General features: G+C 33.2%; 2 protein-coding genes across 12 annotated transcripts in view; both read left to right on the top strand.

Moving 5' to 3' along the window:
* dmd (dystrophin) overlaps nt 1-20,129 on the top strand; it is a 153,002-nt gene extending 132,873 nt beyond the window's left edge. For 3 of the 10 annotated variants that reach the window (XM_065254344.2, XM_065254350.1, XM_065254351.1), the window contains 8 exons: nt 306-371; nt 944-1,009; nt 4,062-4,220; nt 6,169-6,412; nt 10,619-10,739; nt 13,650-13,742; nt 17,816-17,841; nt 18,354-20,129. In XM_065254344.2, coding sequence (XP_065110416.1) covers nt 306-371; nt 944-1,009; nt 4,062-4,220; nt 6,169-6,412; nt 10,619-10,739; nt 13,650-13,742; nt 17,816-17,838 — 772 coding nt within the window. In that variant the 3' untranslated portion in view covers nt 17,839-17,841; nt 18,354-20,129. Of the gene's footprint in view, nt 1-305; nt 372-943; nt 1,010-3,427; nt 3,538-4,061; nt 4,221-6,168; nt 6,413-10,618; nt 10,740-13,649; nt 13,743-17,815; nt 17,842-18,353 lie in introns of those variants that run through there. The other 7 variants (XM_065254353.1, XM_065254354.1, XM_065254345.1 and 4 more) reach the window with 6 other exon arrangements.
* Nucleotides 20,130-21,431: 1,302 nt separating this feature from the next.
* crfb15 (cytokine receptor family member B15) lies at nt 21,432-26,272 on the top strand. Of its 2 annotated transcripts, none has more exons than XM_065254355.2 (7): nt 21,432-21,631; nt 22,754-22,874; nt 23,284-23,450; nt 24,313-24,467; nt 24,747-24,918; nt 25,250-25,374; nt 25,602-26,272. In XM_065254355.2, exons 1-7 carry the CDS (start codon nt 21,562-21,564, stop codon nt 25,938-25,940), a joined length of 1,149 nt encoding a protein of 382 aa, XP_065110427.1. In that variant the 5' UTR covers nt 21,432-21,561; the 3' UTR covers nt 25,941-26,272. The 2 variants fall into 2 exon arrangements, with proteins under 2 accessions (XP_065110427.1, XP_065110428.1); XM_065254356.2 differs by lacking the exon at nt 21,432-21,631 and adding an exon at nt 21,852-22,435.
* The last annotated feature ends 735 nt before the right edge of the window (nt 26,273-27,007 follow it).

Genomic DNA, 27,007 nt, shown 5'->3' with positions numbered 1-27,007 from the left:
CAAAGTCCTCTAAGTGCACAAAATATGAATTGGATGAACGACAGCACAGAAATTGGCCGTAGATGACATTCGAACTTGTGTCCCTTGTAAGTACTTGGACTACAATACAATCGGAATGTGGCAGTCACATGGACCATAGCGCCCCCTAGATGTGTGGTTTAATTTCTTTTGATAAAAAATGCTCATTTAAGAAAGCATGTTAGACACACACAGAAGGTTTTGCATCTAAGCTCTTTAAATGTTGTTTCTACATAACAAAATATTAAGCTGTGGTTTCGAAACATATTTTCTTTTGTCACCGACAGGCCCTCATCATCTCCACAGCTCTCTCATGACGACACGCATTCACGCATCGAGCACTACGCTAGCAGGTAAGCCTTTTAAAATACATTTAAAACTTGTTTATTTACAAGAAAGTCACGTTTGGTGCTGCTGTGTGCTAGCAAAATGTGCATTAACTTTTCAATAATTCAAAGAATTAGTGTAAAGTCTTATACTACAGCTACATGTACCAGTGTTTAATGTCAGATGTTATCCTCATATTTTTCTTTAAAACACTTTCTGGTATGTAGAGCTACTTTTTATACCAGTTACAAGTGCTTGTAGTTTCTTAAATTAGATTGAAATGAATTACAGCCAATCAGAATCAAGAGCAAATCTGTAAAGGTTGTTGTGTTTTTATGGTTCTTCTTTATAAGCTGAATTAGATCAACTTAACTTGTTGTTGACAATGTTATTGTGTATTTTAATCAAAAATACTTTCAGAGAACTAACACTATTTTCATGTTCGTATTTGCTTGTGTGTTTGTTGCTTGCAGGGTTGTGTAGTAACAAAGGAAATGTGTTGCTTTAATATTTAACACGCGTAACGCGTTGATGCCGTATTGACATGAATGGATGCAGCTGGCATGAATGAGTGAGGAATGATGTTGTGTTTTCACAGGCTAGCTGAAATGGAGAACCGGAATGGCTCGTATATGAATGAGAATGTATCGCCCAATGAAAGCATGTGAGCCTGCAACTTATTACGCTTGACACTAAGTACTATTATACAACCAATGTCATTTTGTATGTGAAAGAAACATCACTGGGTTATTTTTAACCCAGTATTGGGTCAAAAACGGATAAACCCGAGCATTGAGTTATACATTTATGGGTCAGTGACATGACATTAGTTATTTTTTGTCTGTATGGTTCACTTAAATGTAAAAGGGTTAAGATTTCTAAATTAATTAGCAGATGTCTTGCATACATTCTCTTTTTGAGTACAAAGTCTAAAATTTTTAGTTTTATTTAATTTTGACAGAATATTTGGGGGATAATTGCAAAAATGTCAGTGTGGTGTCAATTGGTGTAACTAGTATTTTTTAGGGCTGGGAAAAGATTAATCGCGATTAATCACATACAAAATAAAAGTGATTTTTGGCATAATATATGAGTGTGTGCTGTGTGTATTTATTATGTAAGGGATAATGTAGAGGCAGCCGGTAGTTATCGGGAAATAAGCCCCGACAGTGTGATCAGGACCCGACGCGAAGCGGAGGGTCTTGTATCACACTGAAGGGGCTTATTTCCCGATAACTACCGGCTGACTCTACATTATCCCGCTTATTACACGGCTACTTGTCACATAAGAAAAAAAACTGGACATGAATATGAATTTGAAACATTTTATTGGCATATTTGTTTTAAATTAACATTTTTATCCTTCCGCGAAACTTTGCACAGATGCATAAAATGATCGTAATACCTTATTAAGATCCTCTGCTTCATACTTGTCTGTCTCCATTTTTTTCTCTTTTAGCCAGTCTTTGAGAAGTTTTAATGCCCATTCTGTATTTTTTTTGTGTGTTGGCTTCGTAGCTGTCATGCTCTATTTTGTCAAGTTCAGTCTCAGTAAGCTCTCTGTGTCTTGTCGTGGTTGTCCAGTGTTTGTCACAAGATGGCGCCAAACAAACAGTAATCTTTATTGGCGCGGAGCGATCTTACTCGTAAAAGTAGTCCGGCTATGCGTTATTATTTTGGAGCGGTTATTATTCGAAAAGAACGAACCTGCAAATGTCTCAACTGACCAATCAGAATCAAGCATTCCAGAGAGCCGTGTAATAAGTACATATAAATACATACACATTCATGTATATGTTTAAGAAACATTTACATGTGTGTGTATGTATATATATATATATATATATATATATATTTTTTTTTATTTTTATATATTCTATATTATATATAAATAAAAAAAATTATATATAAATAAAAACAGTCTGACATGAATATATGTATGTGTGTGTGGTTAAATATACACAATAATACACACAGTACACACACATATATTATGCAAAAAATAACTTTTATTTTTTATGCGATTAATCGCGATTAATCTTTTCCCAGGCCTAGTATTTTTTTAAACAAAAATATAAATACATTCATAAAAAATGTGGAATAAAATATAATCATCTAGTTTAGTGTAATATGATTATTTTTTAACATACACTTTTACATCATTTGTCAAAGATTATTTAGAAAACAAACCATATCCATTTTCAGCATATGTCAGGACAAAAATTACAAAAACGCATTCAAATTTACATTTAGAAATAACTTAATAAAAATATTTTTTTGATAGCTACGCTTACATGCCATCAAGGTGGATAAAATATTTAATATTTCTAATTTTTTTGGTGAGGTTTTCAGGTCCATTCAGTATTAACTTTCATAAAAATGGTGCAAATGTAATTTTAATTGCATAAAATACGCAATGTGCATCGAAATAACCCTGATGCATGCTTTTAAAACAAGTTTTTTAACTCTTTCACCGCCAGCATTTTTCATGATTTTCACAAAAGTTTAATGGCTTCCAGAAAATGCTCCTTTTTAAATATATAAACATACAATATATGAAAAAAAGAACAGACCCTCTGCTTTCAAACAAAAAAATCTGTTTCATCCTACCTTCATTTTTGTGAAGGACTTTTGATAGAGATCAGATGCAGAGCGATCTTTAAAACATACACGGACATACAGCTGTTTGCCCTAGGGCAATGCTTCCGGTTTTTATAAGTTGCGCCACCTGGTGGATAATAGCGGTATTGCAGATTGACGAGATATCTCGTCAATGGCTGGGAAAGATTTAAAAAGATCTTGCCAAACCGTTTTTGTCACTGACCCTTATACCCATGCAGGGTTGTAGTCAAATATAGACATTTTTGCCTTAATTCAACCCAACAATTGTGTTTATCCCTTTTTGACCGAACTAGGGGTTAAAAATAACCCAGTGTTTCACACTCCTTATGGCATCTTCCAGAATAATGTGATGCAACATTTACAATTTACTTGATAGAAATGCAATAAAATAACATCCAATATTATGAATTGAAAGTATGGTATGGTAACCCATACTTGGAATGTGACCTCTGCATTTAAGGGCACCACAGTCGCAGCCTGCCGGCCTTGAGACTCGAACCGGCAACTCTAGGGTTACAAGCCCGTCTCTAACCGTTAGGCATGACTGGCCCAACTGGGGCATATAACTGGGTGATTTAATTTATTTAAATGTGGGCTTATTTACTCCGTGTACTAAGTGCTAAAAATAATTAGTTATAACTGTTTATTAGAGGTGAATTCACTAAACTAATGTGCTTTTTTGCATGCTTCTTTCATGTTATACAACTGACCACTATTTTCCTTGCAATATTTTTGGTTTTAAATTTGGTTTTAAATGTTTCTTTGTAAATTAGGTTCACTGTAGATCGCACCTGGAAAACCCACAACCTTGGTGTTTGCAGAGCTAGCGCTTTACCACATATATGCGCAAATTGTTCTTTGCATAGATTTTGTGTTTGCGCCATTACCCGATTTGCATAATCTCTTTAGTTACTCAAACTGAAATAATACAGGCAGCTCATGGGACAAAAAGCGCTTTCAGCGAGTGCAATTCATTTTTAGTGAATTCCCCTCTAGGATTTTAAGGCGGCAAATGGTAATTGAAATCTACAGTGAAGGATGTGATATTGCGAAGAGGAAATGGAGAGCTGATGTTGTTGTTGTTGTTACTGCAGAGATGATGAGCATCTGCTGATCCAGCATTACTGCCAGAGTCTGAATCAAAGCTCTCCTCTCAGCCAACCTCAAAGCCCCGCTCAGATCCTCATCTCAATGGAGTCAGAGGAGAAGGGAGAGCTGGAGAGAGTCCTCAATGACCTGGAGCAGGAAAACAGGTCTGAATGCATTACAACTTCCTGTTACAATTATGTGATGTCATACTTCAGATATGTATAGTAAAGCTATGTCTCTAATTGTTTGCTTGCATTCTCCTTATATGTAGTATCATATTTAATCAGACCATCAAAGTACTACAATGATTTTTTTAGGTGTGTGTAGTTTAATAGTGTATGGTGCATCATTAAGAGCATAGTGTAATGGCGCTTTTCCATTGCGTAGTACCCCACGGTTTGGTTTGGGTCCGCTTATTTTTGGGAGCTTTTCCACTGGGTGCAGTACGTAGTTCCCGATACTTTTTTTTTTAGTACCACCCTGGTCGGGGTTCCAAGCGACCCGAGCTGATACCAAAACGTGACGCGAAAACACTGTAGATCACTGATTGGTCTGACAGAATCGTCACTACCAGCGTCACCGCTATAATGTAAAAGATTAGCTTTACCTTCGTGCTAGCTTGCGCTGTCACGAGTAAACCTGTTGTCGTCTGTGCTTTGCTATAAGTTCCCAAACTCCCATTTAGTGGTAAAAACCTTCCACAGGTTGTGAATCATAACACCATAACACTTTTTTCCAGACTTGCAGTTTGTGGCGGCACATTCGCGGCACACACGTCCGCATATATGCTTAAATGCAACTTAAATGAGGCTCAGCGGAGCGCTTCGACCGACGCCACAGGTGTTTGTACAGAAACTGTCATGTGAGACAGAGGAAGTAATAAACGCGATGTGCAAACATTTAAACTGTGGTCAATTTTTATTTTGAGAAATAAATGAATGTATGGGAATGTACAACGACGCTTTCACATGATGTCACAGCAGTAGGCAGCGCAAATATAACGACACACCTATAATCCCTCCCACTCCGAAGTGTTACTAACTCGATGGAAAAGCTAACCAAGCCAAAGTGAGGTGAGCTGACCTGACCTGACCTAAACCAAACCGTCGGTTACTATGCAATGGAAAAGTGCCATAAGTGTGTAGCGCATAGTGTAGTATATAGTGTATAGCATGGCATATAGTGCATCACTAAGTATATAGTCAGTGTATAGTGCACAATTAAGTACATAGTATGTGTATAGTATGTGTGTAGTGTATAGTGCATTAGATAAGTATATAGTCAGTGTATTGTTCACAATTAAGTAGTATGTGTGAAGTGTATAGTGCATCACTAAGTGCATAGTTTGTGTATAGTGTGCAGTATAAATATATAATGCTGAAGTGCTTCGTGTTTAGTGCACCATTAAATGCACAATATAGAGGCTGTTTACACTTGGCATTAACGTTCGTTTTCATCGATCGGATCACAAGTGGACGATGTTAATGCCAGGTGTTAAAGGTGTTCAAAACGTTTTGAGCTCGTCCACTTTCGACCACTTCCAGAGGTAGTCGAAACCCCTTTCGATCGGATTGCTTTTGTAGTGTAAACGCACATGTGGTTGAATGCGTTCGAACAGCCACACGCGACCACCTTCCCTCCGCCCATTTATCCAATCTGAGGTACTAAACACAAGTTTTACGTCTTTTCTGACTTCTGGCATGAACAGACGGTGAACAGTGCTATTTTAAGCTTTCATTGATAAAACTAAAGCAGCTGATCTCCGTAGTTTCGTTTTGAAAGCGTGTGAAGGTTGCGCGATCCTATTTCATCAATTGGGCTGAAAATTCAGAGAAAGCTTTAACATATACACGTACAAAACACTGTGCAGCATGTTTACTTGCTAAACAAGCAGCGGACCCTGAGCGATCACACTAGTCAAACAAACCAGGCTTTGGGGGTCAAACGCGCCCGAGCGCGGTTTGATTTGGATAGTGTGAGTGCACCCTAAATAGTGCCCCCTTAAGTGCATAAGATGAGTACATTGTGTATATTATAAGTGCATAGTTCATCATTTAGGATGACTTCTGTTTGACAGCTTTCATTCTGAAGTTGATTTTCATCAATTTCCAGGAAACTACAAGCTGAGTACGATCGTCTGAAAAAGGCACACGACCACAAGGGACTGTCACCGTTACCATCGCCCCCTCAGATGCTGCCGGTTTCACCCCAGAGTTCACGAGACGCCGAGCTGATCGCTGAGGCTAAACTCCTGCGGCAACACAAGGGTCGTCTGGAGGCGAGAATGCAAATCCTGGAGGATCATAACAAACAGCTTGAATCGCAACTCAAACGCCTTAGACAGTTACTCGAGCAGGTGGGTGGCACGCATCCTTAAATCCTTTTCTCCATTTGACTACTCGCTGAATACAGAGGAGTGCATATTTCAAACGTGTCAGAAAAGAAACAAGTCGAAATGTCTGTGCATTGAAGGTGAATCTCTCTTTAATAGAGTATCAGACAGATTGTTAAACTGTTTGTGTATGTGTTGCCTTTTGATTGTTGACAGAAGATTGAAATGACATGCAGAATGATTTAAAAAGTCATGACATTTTTTGTTTGTCAAGTTTATAGTTAAGTGAATGAACTTGGTGGATATTTCCACCTCTGTTTGTTACATCAGTAATGCATTTTTTGTCTCTATATTGCATGTTTATTGAATTTAACATTTTAATTTGATTTACGTTTTTCATTTATATTTAAACATTTCAAATAGAAATGTTATCCAAAGAGACATTGAATTACATGTGATCCTTGGGGATTGAACCCATGACTTTGGTGTTGCAAGCACTATGCTACAGAAATGATTATTACTCGACAGATTGGAAATCTATATTGTAAGCATTTACAGAAAAACACTGTATTAGTCTAGTTGAAATTGTTTGACGTCTTTTAAACTTTTATAAAGCCACTGGTAAGAGATTGATTTTATAAATAGTTTTATAGTTTGGAAAGTTAAAAGGTGCTTTAAGTAATAATATGTCAAGGTAAAAAAGTAACATAAATAACACAAAGATTGAAAAAGAGTTTTATTTTATTTAGTGGCTGTCATGTTAAGGTCACAGTTAAATGCTACTGATTTTGTTTTGCTAATCCTCTTATAAATGTGTTATGGATGTTTAATGTGCCTGTGATTTGGGTATTTCTGCCATGGCGTCAGTCACCCAAAACTTTTTTATAATATGCTGCATATACGCCAGTAAGTGCCAATAAAATATCTAAAAAAAGTCAAATGACTTTGTGCACCTTTTAAATGTAGTTGGGTTTAATAACTACTGATCAGTTTTAGTGTGAGACTGTTTATGATTTATGTTTTTTTGGTCAATAGAGAAAATGAATGTGATTTTGCATTTACGCGTTTTTGTACAGTTATTACAGATTTTGAGACTCTGATATATTTTGACTGAAAGCCTTTCAAAGATGTATTGTGCAGTACACTTAAGATGTATTGTTTCTTTTCTGCAAAATGACAGCTACTTTTCGGAGTTTAAAGGTTTTTTGATTGACAAGACAAATAAGACAAGCCAAAGACTTGAGGAGTTGTTGTTTATGTTCAGTTATTTTATTTAAATGCAGACATCTCAATGCATTTGTGTAGTGTATTACAGAAACACAATTTTTCTCAGAAAATAAAAATGATCTGCAGCAAGCATTGTTTTTGTTGTGAGGAATTGTTTGTGAAAATTGTATATTTAAGGGTCATTAAATTGATATGATATGAACAGGACTATATACACTGTAAAAAAAGATTTGTTGTTTAAACTTAAAAAATATGTGTTAGTGATACCTTAAAATTTCGAGGAAAAATATTAGTTCAGAAAAAGAAAAGTTACAAAATTTCACTAAGGGAAGTCAAACTTAAATTTTTAAGTTTTATCAACTTTATTTACAAGTCATCTCAACTGTATTGACTATTGATGAGTTGCGGCAGCTTATTCAAACAAGTTGAATTTGCTTGAGTTGTCTCAAAGTTTTTTTATAAGTTACAGCAACTCATAACTTGTGAAGATATTTGAAATTACTTTAAAAAAAAAAATTTGCAGTGCACTTACTTTTGTAAGTTGAACGGTTTTTTGTGATTGTTGCGTGCAAAAATCTACGGACCCCCAAAGGGGACATGGAGCAAAAATTAAATAAAGTTTAGTTTCATGTGCTCACGTGAAACTTTCATGTGCTCATGTGAAACTTTCATGTGCAGATTTATTTTTTTAAGTTTAGTTTTGCATGCTCACATTAAACTATCGCGTGCTCGCGTGAAACTATCGCGCGCTCGCGTGAAACTATCGTTTCAGGTGAGCAAGCGATAGTTTCACGTGCTCGCGCGATAGCTTCACGTGAGCACGCGAAACTAAACTTAAAAAAATAAATCTGCACATGAAAGTTTCACGTGAGCACATGAAACTAAACTATAGATTTTTTTACTCCAATGTCACCTTAGGGGCTCGGTAAAAATCCTTGATCTTGCGGCACATTTTCTTAAAAAATGCAATGGAATATGCTGGATATTTATGCAATTTTATGTGATGAAAATTGGGGGAACTTGCAAAAATTGTTACACGTCGCGTAATTACGTCACTTCCTAACATGACAACGGGACATGGTTGCGCATGTGTGAAGTAAATACAAAATTTTTTAACTTCCTGCTAAGATATATATGACTTTTTATATGACGCAAATTATAAAATTGTGCAATATTTTGCGAGCAGAAATCTGCAATTTATTTGGCGAAAGTGTGGTGTATTTAAAAAATGCGGGTTCCGCATAAATATGCGGACTTTGGCTGATTATGCATTGAATCATGCTATCACATAATCGCGTTTTTCTGGAGGGACTGATTGCATTATGTTTGTCTCCCTGTAAACTAAGGGAAGCGACATGTTATCGAAACATATGGTCAATGGGGTGTGTTTAGCCCTAATAATTTTTTAGGAGAATTAAATATTACATGCATTTTACAACCATATAGTTTGACTGTACTACTACATTGACTGCATTGGTTACACTTGAGTAACTCATTATTAAAAATATGCAATTTGTTATCGTCAGGCAGAGAAAATTAGTTGGTGAGGAGGAGTTTTTAACATTTTAAAAGGATCTGGCATCCTATTCAAGCAACCATTATCTTTCTGTCATTTCTAAGAGCTCTTAAGAGTTTGTTTGAAGTCATATTTGTCTGCTTGAGCAGAAATTACTCATCATGACTTGATGCATATACAGTCACTTCTGAAAGAGCATTAGTTTGAATGTATATCAAATGTGTTGTTTGAAAGAATTGCATCATGTGCACCCTTTGAACTAAAATCTCACAAGACTTCCAGCGGCTGCCTGGGCTGAAGAAAAGAGTATACATATAAATGAGCTCTTCTTTTGACTTTATTCAAAGGCTTTGGCTTTACTTCTCTGTTGTTTTCCTTTGGTTTTATAGCAGATTTGCCCCAAACATACCCACAATTTTTTCATTGCATTAACAATCAAGGCTTTGCCTGCCATATATGCACCATTCTTATTTGTTATTCTTGACAGATATGATTTTATTATTATTTTTAATAAACTTCTTTCCATATAAAATTCATGCTCATGTGTTTCTCTTGTCAACAACAACAACAAACAAAAAAACTATTCAACATGTATCATGATTTTAATAAATAATAAAAGTAAAGTTGAATTAGCTTAAGCTATTTTAACTTTATTTTTATAATTTATAGCAAATGCTCACTAGTCAAGAAAGTTAAAATTAATTGTAATTTCAAATTGATTAAACTTAAAACAATATTTTTTTATAGTGTATAGTATTAGCTTAAAATACAGGCTGAAGCTGAAGAATAACTAAAGTGTTCAATGTTTTTTAGTAAATGTCTGAGTTTTGAAAAGTATATTCAGTACAATAAATGTAATATATATTTGTATTAGTGGCATAGTTTATAATATCGTGGTCAAAAACGTATTGAAGTTATTTCAGACTGGAAAATTACTCTTAGACAATTTCAACAGCTTTAAATGTAGATTACATGTAAACAAATAACGTAAATCATTGTACTATTGCTTAAAAATTGTAAAAAAAAGGCTTTTTGTGTCTTTATGTGCAACATTTGAGATTACTATCATATATTGATTTTTGTGACTTTACAAAGAAGAAAAAAATTAAACGCACACTTGAAAGTGAAATTTAATTAAAGGAATCTTTTCAGTATTTGAGATGTATTTGCATTTCACTTTGTTTGCATGTTTGTCTATTTTATTTGTCAAAACTTATACAAACTAAATAATGTTACATTCAGTAATCCAATGAGGACAAATCCGCCTCTTCATATTTAAACTAAAATTTAAATTTAACGTTATTGAGGCCCATTTTTGGGGGAAGGATATTTAAAAAAAATAGGCTTTGATTAAAACTTAAAAATATGTTTAAGAAATGTTTTGTTAGATGAATTTAGAAATCGTAAAAATGCTTCAGTACCCAGTACTGCTGTCTACATTCAGTCCCCTGCCTAATCTGTATGGTTCCTTTCTACCTATGTCCTAGCAACAGACTGAATCCAAGGTGAATGGTACCGCCCTGTCCACACCGTCCACTGCCTCCCCGAGATCTGACACCAGCCTGGCCTCACTGCGTGTGGCCGCAAGCCAAACCACAGAGACCATGGGTAACTTCAGTTTAACTAGTTCAGACGTAACTTATGTTTAACTTGAATTTAGCAATACATTTGACTAATAACTAATATTAACTCATCATGCAATTCTGTCCATCTTTTTTTTTAAGTCCCTGTACAGTCGATCTTATAAATTTCTAAATGTTAGAAATGCATTGCCACAAAGACTAAACTATGTAGTACTAAACCATTTCTGAGTTTAGGAGTTTTTAGGCGGGTCACTGACGCACTTGAATACCCGCGCATGGCCCCGCCCCTAACTCAATGGTGAGCGTTCATTTAGATTATAGCAGTATTTAAAAGTTGAAAGAGACTGACAGCTTTCCCGGCGAGTGGGCGTAGTTTCGGCGCCCCTACCGCTTGAGACCAGCCAATGCCGCCTAAGATTTTGATAACTTTTTTTATTTATTAGCCGTTTTTTTTTCAGAACACATTTTATATCTGACTTTACAGGGACTTTAATCTTGATTTGGTGAAACTTAATCCTTAGTATATAACTGACCTAACATAATTCCTTACATTATGACTGCAGTGTTTGAATAAAAGTTTTTGTATTTTAAAGCTGGTTTAGAATTGAAAGATTAGGCTTTTAATTGGCCACACGTTCAATTTTGCTATCATTTGAATTATACTGTGTGTAAAACATGCAGGTAAATGAAGCCATTAATACAGATCCCTCTATATGTTACTGACCACTGTTCATTAAATACATTTTTGTAATTAATTGATAAGAATAATAATTATTATGTTTAACAACTATATTTATGATGATTCATTGTAATACTTGGCTTGAAGCCCAGGCTGGTTTCAGCAAAGAGGCAATGATCTTATCCGGGTCGATCAAAATGATTAAATGTAAGCTTTGAGTATGGATACAAAACGAAGTGTCTTTTTTAGCCAGAATTGTATTTGTCTTCAGATTTTATGTGAACAGATTTAAAATATTCAAACAAAGTGCCATTTTCTGCATGGCTTTTAAAATGTTTTCACTTCCTTTTGATGTTCAATTTGTTTAAATCGCAACATTTCACTTTGAAATAATTTTCTCCCTTCACCAGCTAACATTTTACCCATCTGTGATTCACGTTTATTTTTATTTTGCTTAAGAACATTCAGCAAACAGTCCTTTAATAGCAACTTTATGGGTTCATCTGTAAGAAATTTACATATTTAGATATTGAGTCATGTGCTGCAGTTTTTCTTTTTCACTTGAATCAAGATACTGTAATCCTAAAAGGTGAATTTTTTGTTTTTTTCCAGTTTCAAATGTTTATTTTTATACCATTTTATAGAATTACAAGAAGAAAAAAGTTTTGATTTTACACAGTAAGAAGTAAAAGTTGGATCACATTAAAATTACTTCAATTAGTTAAAAAATGTTTAGTTGAAAATTAAAATTTTAAAAGTTTTAGTGAGAACATTTATAAAACAAAATTTTTAGGTGTTACCACTTGTAATTAACAAAAGTAAGTTATTTTAAGCAATTTTCACTTTTTACAGTGTATAGATACATTCTTATATTTATATTTATATATTTAAATGCTTCATTGACCAGCAGATTAATAATAAAATAATAATAATTATTATTATTGTTATCATTATTATTATTATTATTAAACAAGCTGATGAACTGAATCAGGTGTTTTATATATGGCGACATCTAAAATGTCCCCCGAGGATTGGAGTTAAGAACCACTGCTATAGATCAAACCAAAATTTATATTATATATGTATTGCATCATCCTAAGCTTATAATCTTTTGTTTTTAGCACTTTTAAGGTTTAAACGTCCTCATTTTAATTCAGAAACTACATGGACTCCTCTAAGGTGGCATCTACACTGCATGGTTTAAGTGACTCAATAAAAAACCGGCAGGTTTAGGCCACCTGTGTCCGGATCAGGTCTTTTTTAGCAACACGATAGAGGACAACGGATCCACTTAGTGAAGTAATGCTGAAGTTTTATGTCTAGACGGTTTCAGCAGTAACAATATAAACAAGCCGCTGTCGCGGTCCGCACGTAACTTCCGGTAAACTCCGCTAATAGTAAATAACAACGAAGTACTTTAAACGTACTTTATTTATATAACATGCAAAAAAACAACACACAGATTACCTAGGAGACCAAAACATTTGTTATTTTCGACGAGGAATTTGTTCAAGAGATCAGTTTAGCAACTAGTCAGACCATTAAAAAAACGAAACCCGAAGTAAAGTTCGGATCCAGACGTGTATCACGTGCGTCTGAGGAAACCGTCTATATATATAAACTTTGTACAATATAATCATTACATCTGCATCCATTTCATATCGTGCTGTTTTACTTCCTATCTGAAGCAGATGCGAGTCACTTTTTAAAAGATGATGTAAGTGGGTCGTCAAAAAATCAGATATAGTCAACTGGGCATTAAGACTTGCAGTGTAAATGCAGCCTAATAAGTCTAACTTTAAATTCCTGATGTTGTAAATTGAATGTTATTTGTCATCTACTGTATCTAACTTTATTCAGATTATTAGGTACAGTCATAGCTCATGTGTAATAAAATCAAGAGGATTACATTTCTTCTACAGTATATTCTGATATTTTAAGTACTGTATAATGTACCACATTATGGTAGAAAGTTTGATCATGATTGTTTAAGATTTGTATTTTATCTTATTTGCTCTTTTTGTTGATTTTCACACTCACTGAAACAAAGTATTTCAGTTTGAAACAATAATTATTTATGATATACAGTAGGATATATATATAAGTGTGTGTGTATATGAATAAGAATGTGTTTGTTTCTCCTTGGAGAGTAAATCTGCTGGAGTTGATTCTTCGTGAATTTTTTTTTTTGTCCCATGGACACATCAGAAACATGGTCTAGAGTTTGTAAGGTGTCTTCTTTTGTTTTGTGTTCAGGTGATGATGAGCTGTCCAGTCCCTCCCAGGATGCAAGCACTGGATTAGAGGACGTCATCGAGCAGCTCAACTATTCCTTTCCTCACAGTCAAGGTGAGATCTCATCTTTATTTTTTATTTTTTTAATCATGAGCTGCTCTGATCGGGCACTCATGAGGGAGCAGTATTTGAGCTCTGGCCACCTTTGTTATTAATATTAGTTTAAGAGAAAAAGGAGAAATGGGAGAATAATGCTAGTTGAAAAATTTAGTTTTCCGTCCTGCGACCTCTTCCTGACCCTTAGAAATAAATAGGCTTTTTTTTAGGTAGCACAGGGATATTTGAAGAGTTTCGTTGCAAAACGAGATCATTCCGTTCTTTTAATTTTTCAGAAATCTAGTTTTTTGGTTGCGCATTTGGTTGTTTTGATTTAAACCTTCATAACTTAAAAAATACAGCTAAGTAGCACCATAAAACAAAATAATAACATGATAACATAATAATAAACATGTTCTGACAAAATGTTAAAAACCGAGTTATCACGTTTTGCAATGAAACTCTTCATTTGTAGCATTACCCAACAATACAATTATACATTTTTCTTTTATGCCAAAAATCATTAGGATCATCAGAGTATTTTGTACATTTTATTCTGTAAATATATCAAAACTTTAATTTTTGTGAGTGGATGAACTGTTAAGGACTTCATCTGGACAACTTTAGGCGATTTTCTTAGTTTTTCTGCACCTTCAGATTCCAGATTTTCAAATAGTTAAAAACCATACATCAATGGAAAGCTTATTGATTCAGCTTTTAGATCAGTGTTTCTCAACCCTGGTCCTCAAGGACCCCCATCCAGAAAGTTTTAGATGTCTTCTAATTTAAAACACCTGAACTAACTCATCAGCCTCCTTCCAGAATGTCTCCCTATCAGGCTAATAATTTAAATCAGGTGTGTTAATTAAGGAGACATCTAAAACATTCTGGAAGGGGGTCCTTGAGGACCAGGGTTGAGAAACACTGTATTAGATGATGATGTAAAATTAGGGATATATAACGATTAATTGTGATTAATCTATAGCAGAATAAAAGTTTTTGTTTACATCATGTGTGTGATAACTTTGTATAGATAAATGCACACACATGCATTTATATTTTTACGAAATGTTTACATGTGCATATACATTTATATATTTATGTATAATGTATAATTTATATTCTATATAATATAAATACTTAATATAAAAAATCTTAAAATTATACATGCATGTGTGCATATTTCAACATGATCTCACAAAGTTCCGTGGTGTAGTCACGGAATATTTTGCTCATTTATCCGTGTCATCTCCGCATTTTTCGTGTCTGTACCACAGCCTTTCTTTTCTGTGTCAGTTTCACATATTGGTTACCTAATTGTTTTTCCTATTTTTAAACCATTTTCGGGTGGGTTTGGGGTTAGATTTGGGGTTTGGGTGTCACTTTAACTATTGGTTTTTACAGTTTTTTTTCCGGTCTTTTACACAATTGTCACCGGACTTTAGGGTTAGAGTTGGGTTTGGGTTAGGATGTCATTTTATGTTACAGAAAGTTGTTCTAACCCCATAACCCACGCGGAAATGGTTAGAAAATTACCAATACGTGAAACTGACATTGAAAAGAAAGTCTGTCGTACAGACACGGCAAAATATTACGTATCTATAACACGGAAATTCGTGAGATCAGGTTGGCATATTTATATATACATAATTATTATACACAGTTCACACACATATATGATGTAAACAAAAACTTTTATTCTGCTTTAGATTTATCGTTATGCATTCCTAGTATAAATCCCCAATGAGTGGTTTTGTTGTCTAGGGTCACAAATATGTAAATTATAAAATGATGAACTTTTTCACTAAGCTACTAGAGCCTGACGCTTTCTTGAATTTCATTTTTTTTTAGATATAAAAGCATTTATCCTACTTATTTTACTTACTATGACTGAACTCTTTAAAAGATTTGTTGTGATTGGCCCTTTTAAGTTGTGTTTTAATATAATATAATAATATGAGTAAGAAAAATATGAATAAGAGTTTTTTGCATTTTAATATTTCAGCGTGGTTAGTTATTATAAAAATGATTCAATTTTTTGTAATATATAAAGTAGGGCTGTCAAAAGATTAATCGCGATTAATCGCATCCAACATAAAAGTTTGTGTTTACATAGCATATGTGTGTGTGTACTGTGTATAAATATTATGTATATATAAATACACACACATTCATGTATATATTTAAGAAATATTTGCATTTAAATACTGTATATACATTTCTATAATTTATATTATATATAAATATAAATATTTTATATATAAATATAACAATTTTTTCTTAAATATATACATGATTGGGTGTGTTTTTATATATAAATAATAATTATACACAGTACACACACATATGTTATGTAAACACAAACTTTTATTTTGGATGCGATTAATCGCGATTAATCTTTTGACAGCCCTAATATATATATATATATATATATATATATATATATATATATATATATATATATATATATATATATATATATATATATATATATATATATATATATATGTATATGTATATGTATATGTATATGTATATGTATATGTATATGTATATGTATATATATATATATATATATATATATATATATATATATATATATATATATGTATATGTATATGTATATATATGTATATGTATATGTATATATATATATATATATATATATATATATATATATATATATATATATATATATATGTATATGTATATGTATATGTATATGTATATATATATATATATATATATATATATATATATTTTGCACCTTCAGATTCTAGATTTTCAAATAGTTGAAAACCATACATCAATGGAAAGCGTATTGATTCAGCTTTTAGATGATGATGTATAAATAAGGGCTGCATAACAATTAATCGCAATTAATCTAGAGCAGAATAAAAGTTTTTGTTTACATTAAATATGTGTGTGAACTGTGTATAATAACTTTGTATAGATAAATGCACACACATACATGTATATATTTAAGAAATGTTTGCATGTGTATATACATTTGTATATTTATGTATAATTTATATTATATATAATATAAATACTTTATATATAAATATATATTTTTTCTTAAAATTATACATGCATGTGTGCATATTTATATATAAATAATTATTATACACAGTTAAGTTCACACACATATATGATGTAAACAAAAACTTTTATTTCGCTATAGAATAATCGTGATTAATCGTTATGCATCCCCAGTATAAATCCTTAATGACAAATGAGGGTCACAAATATGTAAATTATGAAATGAGCTACTAGAAACTGAAGCTTTTTTTGTATTTCAGTTTTGTTTAGTTATAAAACCATTTATCCTACTTATTTTACTCACCATGACCAAACTCTTTTAAAAGATTCATTGTTATTTGGCCCCTTTAAGTGGTGTTTTAATATAATAATATGCGTAAGAAAATTATGAATTAGAGTTTTTTGCATTTTTATATTCCAGCGTGGTTAGTAATTATAAGAGTGATTTAATTCTTTGGTTATATATAAAAGCGTTTAACCAACTTTAATAACACGTCACAGTAGGATGAGGTGAAAGTAACGATGTCAATAGTAATTTTTTAATGATTTTTGAGAATAAAAATGAGAGAGTAGTCGGTTTTATTTGCAGAGTGAATTGTTTTCTCTTTAAAAGTTTTTATCATAAGTTTTCCCCCTTCTTACTTCTAATCTTTGCATGATCACTTCACTAAATGACCCTTTTGCCTCTTTTATTTCTTATTGTCTTATAAGAATGCATTCCATCATGTCCATCAATATTATACAATATAAAAATGACATTGAATGAGTCTTTAATTATATATAATCAAAAACAAGAAATCTTTTCGTACTCCAATTGGTATATTTTACTCTATGTATCTTAGTTAAACAGTGACTCTTCATAGGTTATGTATTGGAAGCAATACTTCCAAGGGTGCAACTTTAATTAAAATGTACTTATAGATAACAAATAGTGTTGCATTTATTACCTTTGCTTGCAATACACATCCTGTTGAGATTCAATTCTGACTGTCTATCACCTATTCCAACTTTACTGATTTTCTTATTTCCTATTTTCCTCTTTGTCTAAGGAGGTGGACGACTAAACCCATGAGAGGTTAGTACTGTAACTAACCATTTACTGTCTTTCCTTTCTTATCCACCCTTCTTTGCAGATATATTCATAGACATTTCAACGCTTTACACATCTGCATCAATGAATTAAAAAACATAAGCTTCTCAATAAGTAACATTTGTGCTGTTTTCAATATCATTTCAATAAATCACAGCCGGGGCCGCTATTTAGTATAGTCGATATGCTTGCCATGTGATATTTCTAAAAGTGTAACTTCACTGATTTTCAACCAAACACATTTTGCATCATCTGGCTAACTTTTGCTGATAAATAAACATAATTTTCCCAGTCTTGGCAACACGGAAAATAGTAAAGACAATATAAAGTGAGTTGAAAAACGACAAAGTTACACATTAAGAAATGCAAGAGCGTGCATGTAGGCACACATTTTAGTCCTCAAAACTAACTAGATGTCCAAACACAGCATAAACTAACTTAAATGTAGCACATGAATGTTATAACAGATGCTTAATGCTTTTCCATCTCTCACATAGGTCCTAATGTGGGAAGTCTTTTCCACATGGTTGATAACATCGGATATGCCATGGAGTCGTTGGTTAGTGTAATAACCGAGGAGCGGGATTTAGACTGAAGACGTCTTCTCCTCTTTGCATGCTTTTGTAGTGTAATGACTGAAAAGGATATGTTTACAATGGGAATATCAATAAAAATCTATTTTTCTGAAGGATCGCGGTTCCACATTGTAGATTTGATCTTTAGTAGTTTCGGTAGTTTCTTACTGCAAGATGAGAACTGTTTCTTACAAAAAGGTTTTTAACTTCTATGCAATTGTACAAAAACGAAAAGGGCGGTGTGTTATAACATGTAACGTTGCGTGCCATGTCTTTGTACAGCGTGGAGCGTGTTTTAGACTGAATGTACGCAAGGGTGCTTTATCAACTCATTTTGTTTGTAACAAAATAACAAATGCATATTAAAAATCAACTCCGTCCTCTGTGTGCGTGTGAAAGTGTGTATGTATGAAAAGCAACTCATATTTTTTCCATATGTGTCCCGCCCATTAAACTCGAGCTGTTAGTTTATATTTGTCATGATAGTTTATAGGAGAAATGGTTGTGTTCTGGCCACCTCATAATGTTTATTTATTATTGGCTTGTGGAGAATAACTCCTAAACTATTTATGACTAATACATCTCCATATAAAATACCTCAACAAATACAGCATTCATATTAATCCCCATTATTATACTGGAATGTGCTCACAAGAAAGAGAGGTAAACGGTATTGTTTTTAACATCAGCTATTTATCACATGTTGTTTATTACTATAAATATCACATCTAAAGCTAAGCTAAAGTTATTTAAAAAACTGCTAGAAAACATTAACGGGACATTCACACGAGGCGAAAGCGTTAAAAGATCAGTCAGTTTTCTAAAAAAAATCCAGATAATTTACTCACCACCTTGTCATCCAAAATGTTGATGTCTTTCTTTGTTTATTTTAATGGACCCCAACACGTAACAGTTTTAATGCAGTTTAAAATTGCAGTTTCAAAGGACTCCAATCGATCCCAAATGAGGCATAAGGGTCTTATGTAGCTTAACGATGTCCTTTTTGGCAAGAAAAATAAAAAAATATGCACTTTTAAACCACAACTTTTCGTCTTCCTCCGGCTGTGTGACGAGCCAAGTGCGACCTCACGTAATTGTTTTTTTTTTTACGTGGAAGTTTTTTTTTTTTGCATTACTATACAATTGACCTCACGTAATTGTGTAATGCTGTGGAAAGGTAACGTGTTACATATATGAAACGCACATTTGCGGACCATTTTAAACAATAAACTGACACAAAGACATTAATTAGGATCATTCAACATACAACAATGTCGGAACGGTCCTCTTTCTCCACACTTGTAAACACTGGGGTGTAGTTTTGCATTCGGCATCCGTGACCTCTTGATGTGACGACGTATTGCATGAGGTCGCGCTGGCGCGTCACAGGACCCCGTGTGAATGCACCGTTATAAAGTAAATTAAAAAAATTGGGCAAAATCTATCTATTCCACTTTGCATTGTCACTGAATACATTTTGAGTTGGAATGATATATTTGTCATATTACTTATGACCAGGGTGTGCGATACTGACCTAAATTCATGTCTCCGTAATTTTGGGATGAATGACGATATACAATAAATCCCTCTGTATGTTCTAGAAGGTGGAATAAATGTTTCAAGTCAAAGTCTCGTATGAGGTGTCACAATCACCTTTTTAAAAAAAATAGTTAATGATGAAAATAAAATTCAAAGTTTTGCTCCCTGTTTAAAAATATACAGCTGAATAACATGTGAACTGGTTGTGAGGCTTACGTCTGACCTCATGTACATTTTTGGCAGAGCTCCTGTTGCATATCAGACCATAACAATACAGGCGGTATATTATCTTATCATCTATCCTATTGGAAAAAGTACCAATTACACTCCAAAGTATTACATATTTATTTTTAATATGTGTTTTTTGTTCTGTTGTTTGAAATCATACATTTTATTTGTAATTGCAAAATGAATAATTTACCAAACAATGAAAAACAATAGTTTTTTTTAAACTTGGTGCTTCAAACATGGAATCACATTACACTGTAAAAATAAAAGTTGGATCAACTTTATTGGTAATACTTAAAATGTGATTTTTTTTCAACTTAAATTTTCTTACTTTAAATAAAAATTTTAAGTTGAAAATCCTTAAAGTTATTATTGCCAACTGAAGTACTTTCAAAGTTATTTTTATATAGCAGGTTTCACTTTTTACAGTTTTTGGCCACCATTTTGTTTTTCCTCATTTGTCACCAAGGTTGTTTTAGAAATAATAGTAATTGTGTTAGACTAGACTAATCTTTTTGTTTTTGTTAACCAGTTTTACACACAAAATGAATCAACAAGAGTAGCATTTAAAAAGAAAATAAGTGCATTTTACCGTCAGCAAAATCTGGGAAATTATTTGGCAACATTTCTGTTACAGGGTCTGAATCAATAAAAGGAAACAGGATTTTACAATAACTTTGAGTTATTTCTTCACTGGAGATTCATTGGTCTCATACTTGAATACGTGTGTGGTTGATTCATTCATGAGAACTAAACAAAAAGAGCGAAATAAAGCAGTTCTGTATTTTTGTGACAGATGACCACAGCAACCTCAATGTTGATTTCTAAAGAACAGTCAACTCTCTCTGTTTTTTCCCTGGTTAGTTATATTTTACCTTACAATAATTCGCATTAGTCATTTGTGCAATAATTTATATTTATATTGGCAATTTTAAGTGTAAGGTTCAACTTATTACTGACCAGGGTGAAGGGAGGGGGTTATGACATTTTATCTTTTAAAATACATTAATTTATCAAAGGTTTTGTCTTATAATTGTCTTACACTATCTTATAATTGAATATGTTTTGTTTTATTTAATTTTTAAGTTTGAGATTGTTTTACATCTCAAATTTTCCTTGGTGAAACAAGGGGGGCAAGAACCACTGCAGGTAAGTCACAAAAAAAGAATGAAATTTCCAGATTCTCATTTTGTTGTTCCATGAGCTTGATTAATTTCCCCCCTCTTAGTCTTTGTATATAAACATATCTCTTAAGGAGGAAGTAAAGTAATCATTACTCTTGGTTCCTGTTGATCATGTGACACACACACACGCAGAGTTTAAATTCCCTGCCACTGCTGTCCTGTCAGTGATTATTACAGTCATGTCTGTGGAGATCAGAGCATTGAGTGTAATATTATGTGTGATATTGAACATTCACCCATCATATGCTGGTGAGTATTGTTTGGTGGTTTCTAACTAGGTGATACTGTTTTGAAACTATAATGTTTTCTGTTGTGGTTATATTAACATATGTGACCCTGTCTTTGAAATCTTATATTATAATCTAAATAATTTAATGATTAGATTATGTTGTTTTAACATATTACAAATAATGATTTTGCATTTCACAAATATTCTAAATGTTGTAATTGTACCTGATCATGCTGTATAACCTAGATCATTGATTTTAACATTTTATGATGCTGAAAAAAGTGAAAGTGAAAGGATGCAACACATAGCCTATTAGAAATGTTACCTCTGCATTTAACCCGATCCAATTGGCTATGTTTACATGCACAACATTTTGTCAATTCTACTGAATTCAAAACGATTGAAGATTACGACAAAAAGTTTACATGCACCCTAAAAATTGCAATCTGATTTAAAGTTCGTTTACATGTACATTCTAATCTACAGAATCCGTAACCAACGTCAGCGCAAGCGCACCGTCAGGGTTGCCAGATTCGCTTATCAAAACCATCGTAATGGACATTCAAAACTAGCCCAAAAGCATATCAATGACTGTCCACAGCCCAAATATCAATAACTAATCAACAAATAATTTCATCTTTAACCCGCAGAAAAAAACAACGTGTGTAAATAATTTAAACAGTAGCCCAAATCTAAATATGAAAAAAGCTGAGGACTTGGCAACGCTACGCTGCGGACAGCATCTCTCGTCAAATTCACGCTCTGGATAAAAGTCAAAACGTAAAAGTTGGAGATAGTTGTTCTTAAGAAGTTTTCAGTTATAGGTAATGAAAACACAATTCTCAATAGGCACGATGGTATTTTATTGCTTTAAGTAGCCTAATGTCTTAAAAGTACACATAAACGCTATGGAATGTACAGCGCGTTACCCATTAAGTTACCGTAATTATCTGTGATTTGTGGTGCTAAAGTCACCAAGATTGGCTCTAGTTGAACGCTGTTTATTGGTTGCGTTACAAAAAGAAAAATATATTTCAACACTGGAGGGGAAATCGGTTTATACAACTGTATTTCTGCATTGTCAGATTATATTATTTTGTGTATTGTTTTACTTACAGTGGTATTACTCTGTTTTACTTAAGGAATGTCAGAATTGGCTGCACCTCAGAATGTGAAGATAACGTCTATCAACATGGGTGCAATTCTTGAGTGGACATCTCCACACAGTTTTATGGATAATGTAACATATACTGCAAGATATATGTAAGACCACATCCACACACACACAACATTCTGATTGCTACCATAAAAAGACAAAAATTAAGCAAAGGACACTATTATAGCCTATTTATAAAAGTATTTGTTTGTCTTGGGTTAGAGGGGGGGGTTATGAGTCAAGAGTGTAATTACATGCCGATACAGTACCTTAAAATCTAAGTAAAGTTTAATTAAACATATATACTGTGCACAATATTTCCATTGTATGTGTTTTTATTTAAGTACAAAGTAGACACCTAATCTCAAGGGGGGGTCATAACTGGTTTTTCGTTAGAATCTGAAACATTCTATTTTGCAGAAGTTAAAAACAATAACCCTATTGTACTGTACCTGCACAGTGAACATGTTTACCAAACATTGTGCTGTGTTTAACATCCTAATTCTGCCCCTACAGCCTGAGAACAGCCATTACTTACATCTGTATGAACTCGAAAGAGCTACAATGTGACGCAGGAGACCTACCTACTACATATGGGAGCTACAGGTTTCAGGTGCGAGCAGAGCATCAAGGACGGTTCTCTCAGTGGACTAATGCATCTAAATTCATACCAAAAGACCACAGTGAGTGTAACCTTATATTAAAAGCTCAAACTCAAATGTCTTTTAACTTACACAGCTGTGGTAAAACTTAAGAGACCGCTCTAAAATTACTCGCTTATTTTTAATGTGTGTTTATAGGTAAAATAATAAAATAAAAAAAATTCTCTAAACTACTGACTTCTCTCAAAGTCCAAATATAAATATTGGGCAATTAAATGCAATTGTCAAACTTATCAATTAAAATGAAGTTTTTATTCATGGATTTTAACCATGCTAATATCCCAGTGTATACCCATGCAAAGTCTCTATTAAAGTTTTTATAAGTTAAGTAAGTGCAAATGTCAGAAATGTCACATCCATAACATTGTTTCTTCCTCAAAAATACACATACAAAACTTAAAATAAAATAAATATTAAGGGCCGGTTTCCCAAACAGGGCTAATCCTAGTCCTAGACTAAAATGCATGTTTGAGCTGCCTTCATTCTCTTAACATATATCTTATAAAAATATAAGATAAAAAAAAACATATATCTTAACATATATCAGTGCCATTGTTTTGTCTCAAGATGAACACCAGTATTTTTTTTAAATGGTATATTTGTCAAAACGACTTAAATTTCCTAATAAGGCCTAATCCTGGATTAATCCGGGAAACTGCTCCTAAATGTTATTTGTAAAGCTGTCCCTTTTTTGTTGGGTATTATTGCTTGTGCCTTTTTAAGCACAGAAAAGTATGTTGTATCAGAGAATACCTTGAATAATTTAAAGCAAATAAGTTTATATACATTTTTAAACAACTAAATATGTTTACTTTTTATTAAAAATAACTTTAAACAAACAGAGCTCTACTGTATTTAACAATTACTACTTTTATCCCCATAGCTATCATAGGACCGCCTACTGTACATCTTGCCATCAGAAATAATATTTTGGATGTGCGTGTTCAAGACCCAGTGCTGAAAGTGGGCACACTTACAAGTGTTTACTCCCCAGTGTCTTACATCATCAAATATTGGATTGATGGCTTGGAAGACTCGGTAAGTTTTTTTTTTAATTCACACATTTCAAGTATCTGTGTTAAATAAGGTTTAGTGATATACGCCTTTAATTTGCAATAAAGCTTATAGTTCCATTTATAAAGTTTTAAAGTTAAGAAATTGGGTAAATTAATTAATTTACATTTGCATTTTGCACACTTTTCCCCAAAGAAACTTAGTGCATTCATTCTATAATAGTAGATCACAATGCTCTGCCTCTTGACAAAATGAATGAGTTCTGACTTGCTTGCTTGCAAATAATGAACTTTCGTCCCGTAGGTGATCGAGAAAAAGATTAAAAAGACAGAAGAGGACAGTATGGAAGATGTCAAGAGAAGCATAAAAGCGTTAAGCTTATGGAGCAGATATTGTGTTCAGGCGCGAGTGGTTCCCAAGGACTACAGAATAGTGACCCCGTTCAGTACACCTGTTTGTGTGCTCAATATTCCTGGTAAGTGAACTCTGTTTGTCTTTTAAAATGTATGGAACCCACATGCATCCATGTGTCAAAAAAATAAATAAAAATGAAAAGCTTGCAACTAAAGAGTGCATATAAGTACCTCAAAAGGTACATATTGGTACCAAATGTACAGTATCAGCACCTAAATAGTACATATTAGGTAGGACCTTTTTGCCCCAGTGACAGCTTGGGACTATTTTTTGTAACTACAATTTTTTGTATCTTATATCTTATATAGTAAGTAAGCACGTGTATACGATTAATGTCAAGATTGATTTTTACAAAGAACCTTTAGTGATGTTTCCTTCTGTTTGTGCGTCAGTGGGGACCAGTTGTGTGATTGCCGCAGCCATCCTGCTTCCTCTGGTGATCCTGGCTTCCTGGATGATATATAAAATGAAAGCGTTTCTGTATCCCAAAACCAAACTACCAGATCGTTTCAGCAAGGTATCTTGCTCTTTTATAACTCTACAACATTGGGGTGGTGCAGGTACACCTTTGTACCCCTCTAAAAGGGTTACCAATATTGGTAGCAAATGTATACATATGTGTACTGGTACATATTATAATCTTTTTAAAGGGTACCAATGACAGCTTTTATATATGTGTGTACACAAATAGTTAAAATATATGTCTGACCTGCTGATTAACTTTTTAACACTGGCTTTTTTTAGTTTGAGGCCATACAACATGCAACAAATCAGAAAGAAAGGCTGGATAAAATAAGTGCTATAACTGAGGAACATCTTCATGATGGACTCAGTGTGAAAGACAAGATTTCGGAGGAAACATGCTGTCTAACCCCGATTCAAATGGAAGATGACTACAAACACCTGATGGAAACACAACCAACACCTACTTTTTACCCAAACCATATCTACCCATTGTGCTTGAAGAGCAAGCTGCTTACTCATTTAAATCAACCTGGGATTGGAAGCTCCATTGCCATTCAGACCTACTACAATTTTAACGACACCAACTTTGATGAGAAAAATACTAATAGTGTTTCCTGAACACTGTAAAAAAATTCCAACTTGCATTAAATGTTGAGTTAATTTAACTTAAAAATATTAGTTGACACAACAATTTTTACCCAGCTTTTTTGAGTCAACTAATATTTTTAAGTTGAATGAACCAGGTAACGTACTTTTTTAAAGTTGAACCAACAAATCTTAATTTACAGTGAAGGGACAGCTGGACAATTTAAGATTTCTCTGTTACAGAATATGTTTGTTATAGGCTATGAAATTTTTTATATTATATCTGGTGCAATAAGTTAGAATGTAAATAATTTCTGTGTTGAGAAAACAGTTTATTTTTTTAATTTATTGTTGTAAATAATGTGTTTAAGAGTAAATGGAAAATGGAAAGGAACAATCTATTGTGTGATCTCTTCACTTCCCTGATTCACGTTGAGTCTGTTCATTCTTACACAATATTTCAAGTTGTTGGTTCTGAGCTGCACGCAATCTTCCTTTAGGTCAGATACTATACGGAAAATATACTGTTTTGAACTAACTTACATCTTACTGATGTAAGTGTTAAGGGTATCATATCAACTGCAGTGGTGAGTAAAGTCTTGAGTGCATGCACCAGACAGTGCAAAATAAAATTCCTCGATGCTCACAATATACTCAATGAAGGATATACAAAATATGCACAAACACAAAAAATAGGGTACAGGTACAAACTGTATACACATTGTAGTATATGTAGCCTATATTTATTTATTAAAAATGTATTATAAAAATTCTCTATTTTTTATTTTACTTGCATATTTCATATTACTTAACCGGTATAAGGTTTTAGTGACAGCTTTTAATGAAAACAAAGGTATGTAGCTATTGTATTAATGATAGGAAGTTTTATAAAAGTACCTTTCTTACTTTTTACCTTTTGTAAAAACATTATAAAAAAGCCCTAGCATATAAATTATTTTTACGTTTATTTGCTCAAAGATTATTGGACTTTTGTGCTGTAAATACAGCCTTTGTTCATGCCTTTGGTACAGCGTGTCTTATTGCCATGGTGACGGGATTGTTGACGTGACCGCAACAGAGGATCAGCAGGTACTGTTGTG

Source organism: Paramisgurnus dabryanus, chromosome 4, assembly GCF_030506205.2.
Source record: "Paramisgurnus dabryanus chromosome 4, PD_genome_1.1, whole genome shotgun sequence".
In the NCBI taxonomy this organism is placed as follows: Eukaryota; Metazoa; Chordata; class Actinopteri; order Cypriniformes; family Cobitidae; genus Paramisgurnus; species Paramisgurnus dabryanus.
The sequence above is the reverse complement of the archived record's forward strand: the minus strand, read 5'-3'. Positions and strand labels throughout refer to the sequence as shown.

Bases quoted from the DNA above. Each gene is read 5' to 3' on its own strand.
- crfb15 (XM_065254355.2), top strand. From the start codon at position 21,562: ATGTCTGTGGAGATCAGAGCATTGAGTGTAATATTATGTGTGATATTG. The intron at 23,451-24,312 runs GTGAGTGTAACC...TTATCCCCATAG, and splicing joins ATTCATACCAAAAGACCACA to CTATCATAGGACCGCCTACT. The intron at 25,375-25,601 runs GTATCTTGCTCT...GGCTTTTTTTAG, and splicing joins TACCAGATCGTTTCAGCAAG to TTTGAGGCCATACAACATGC.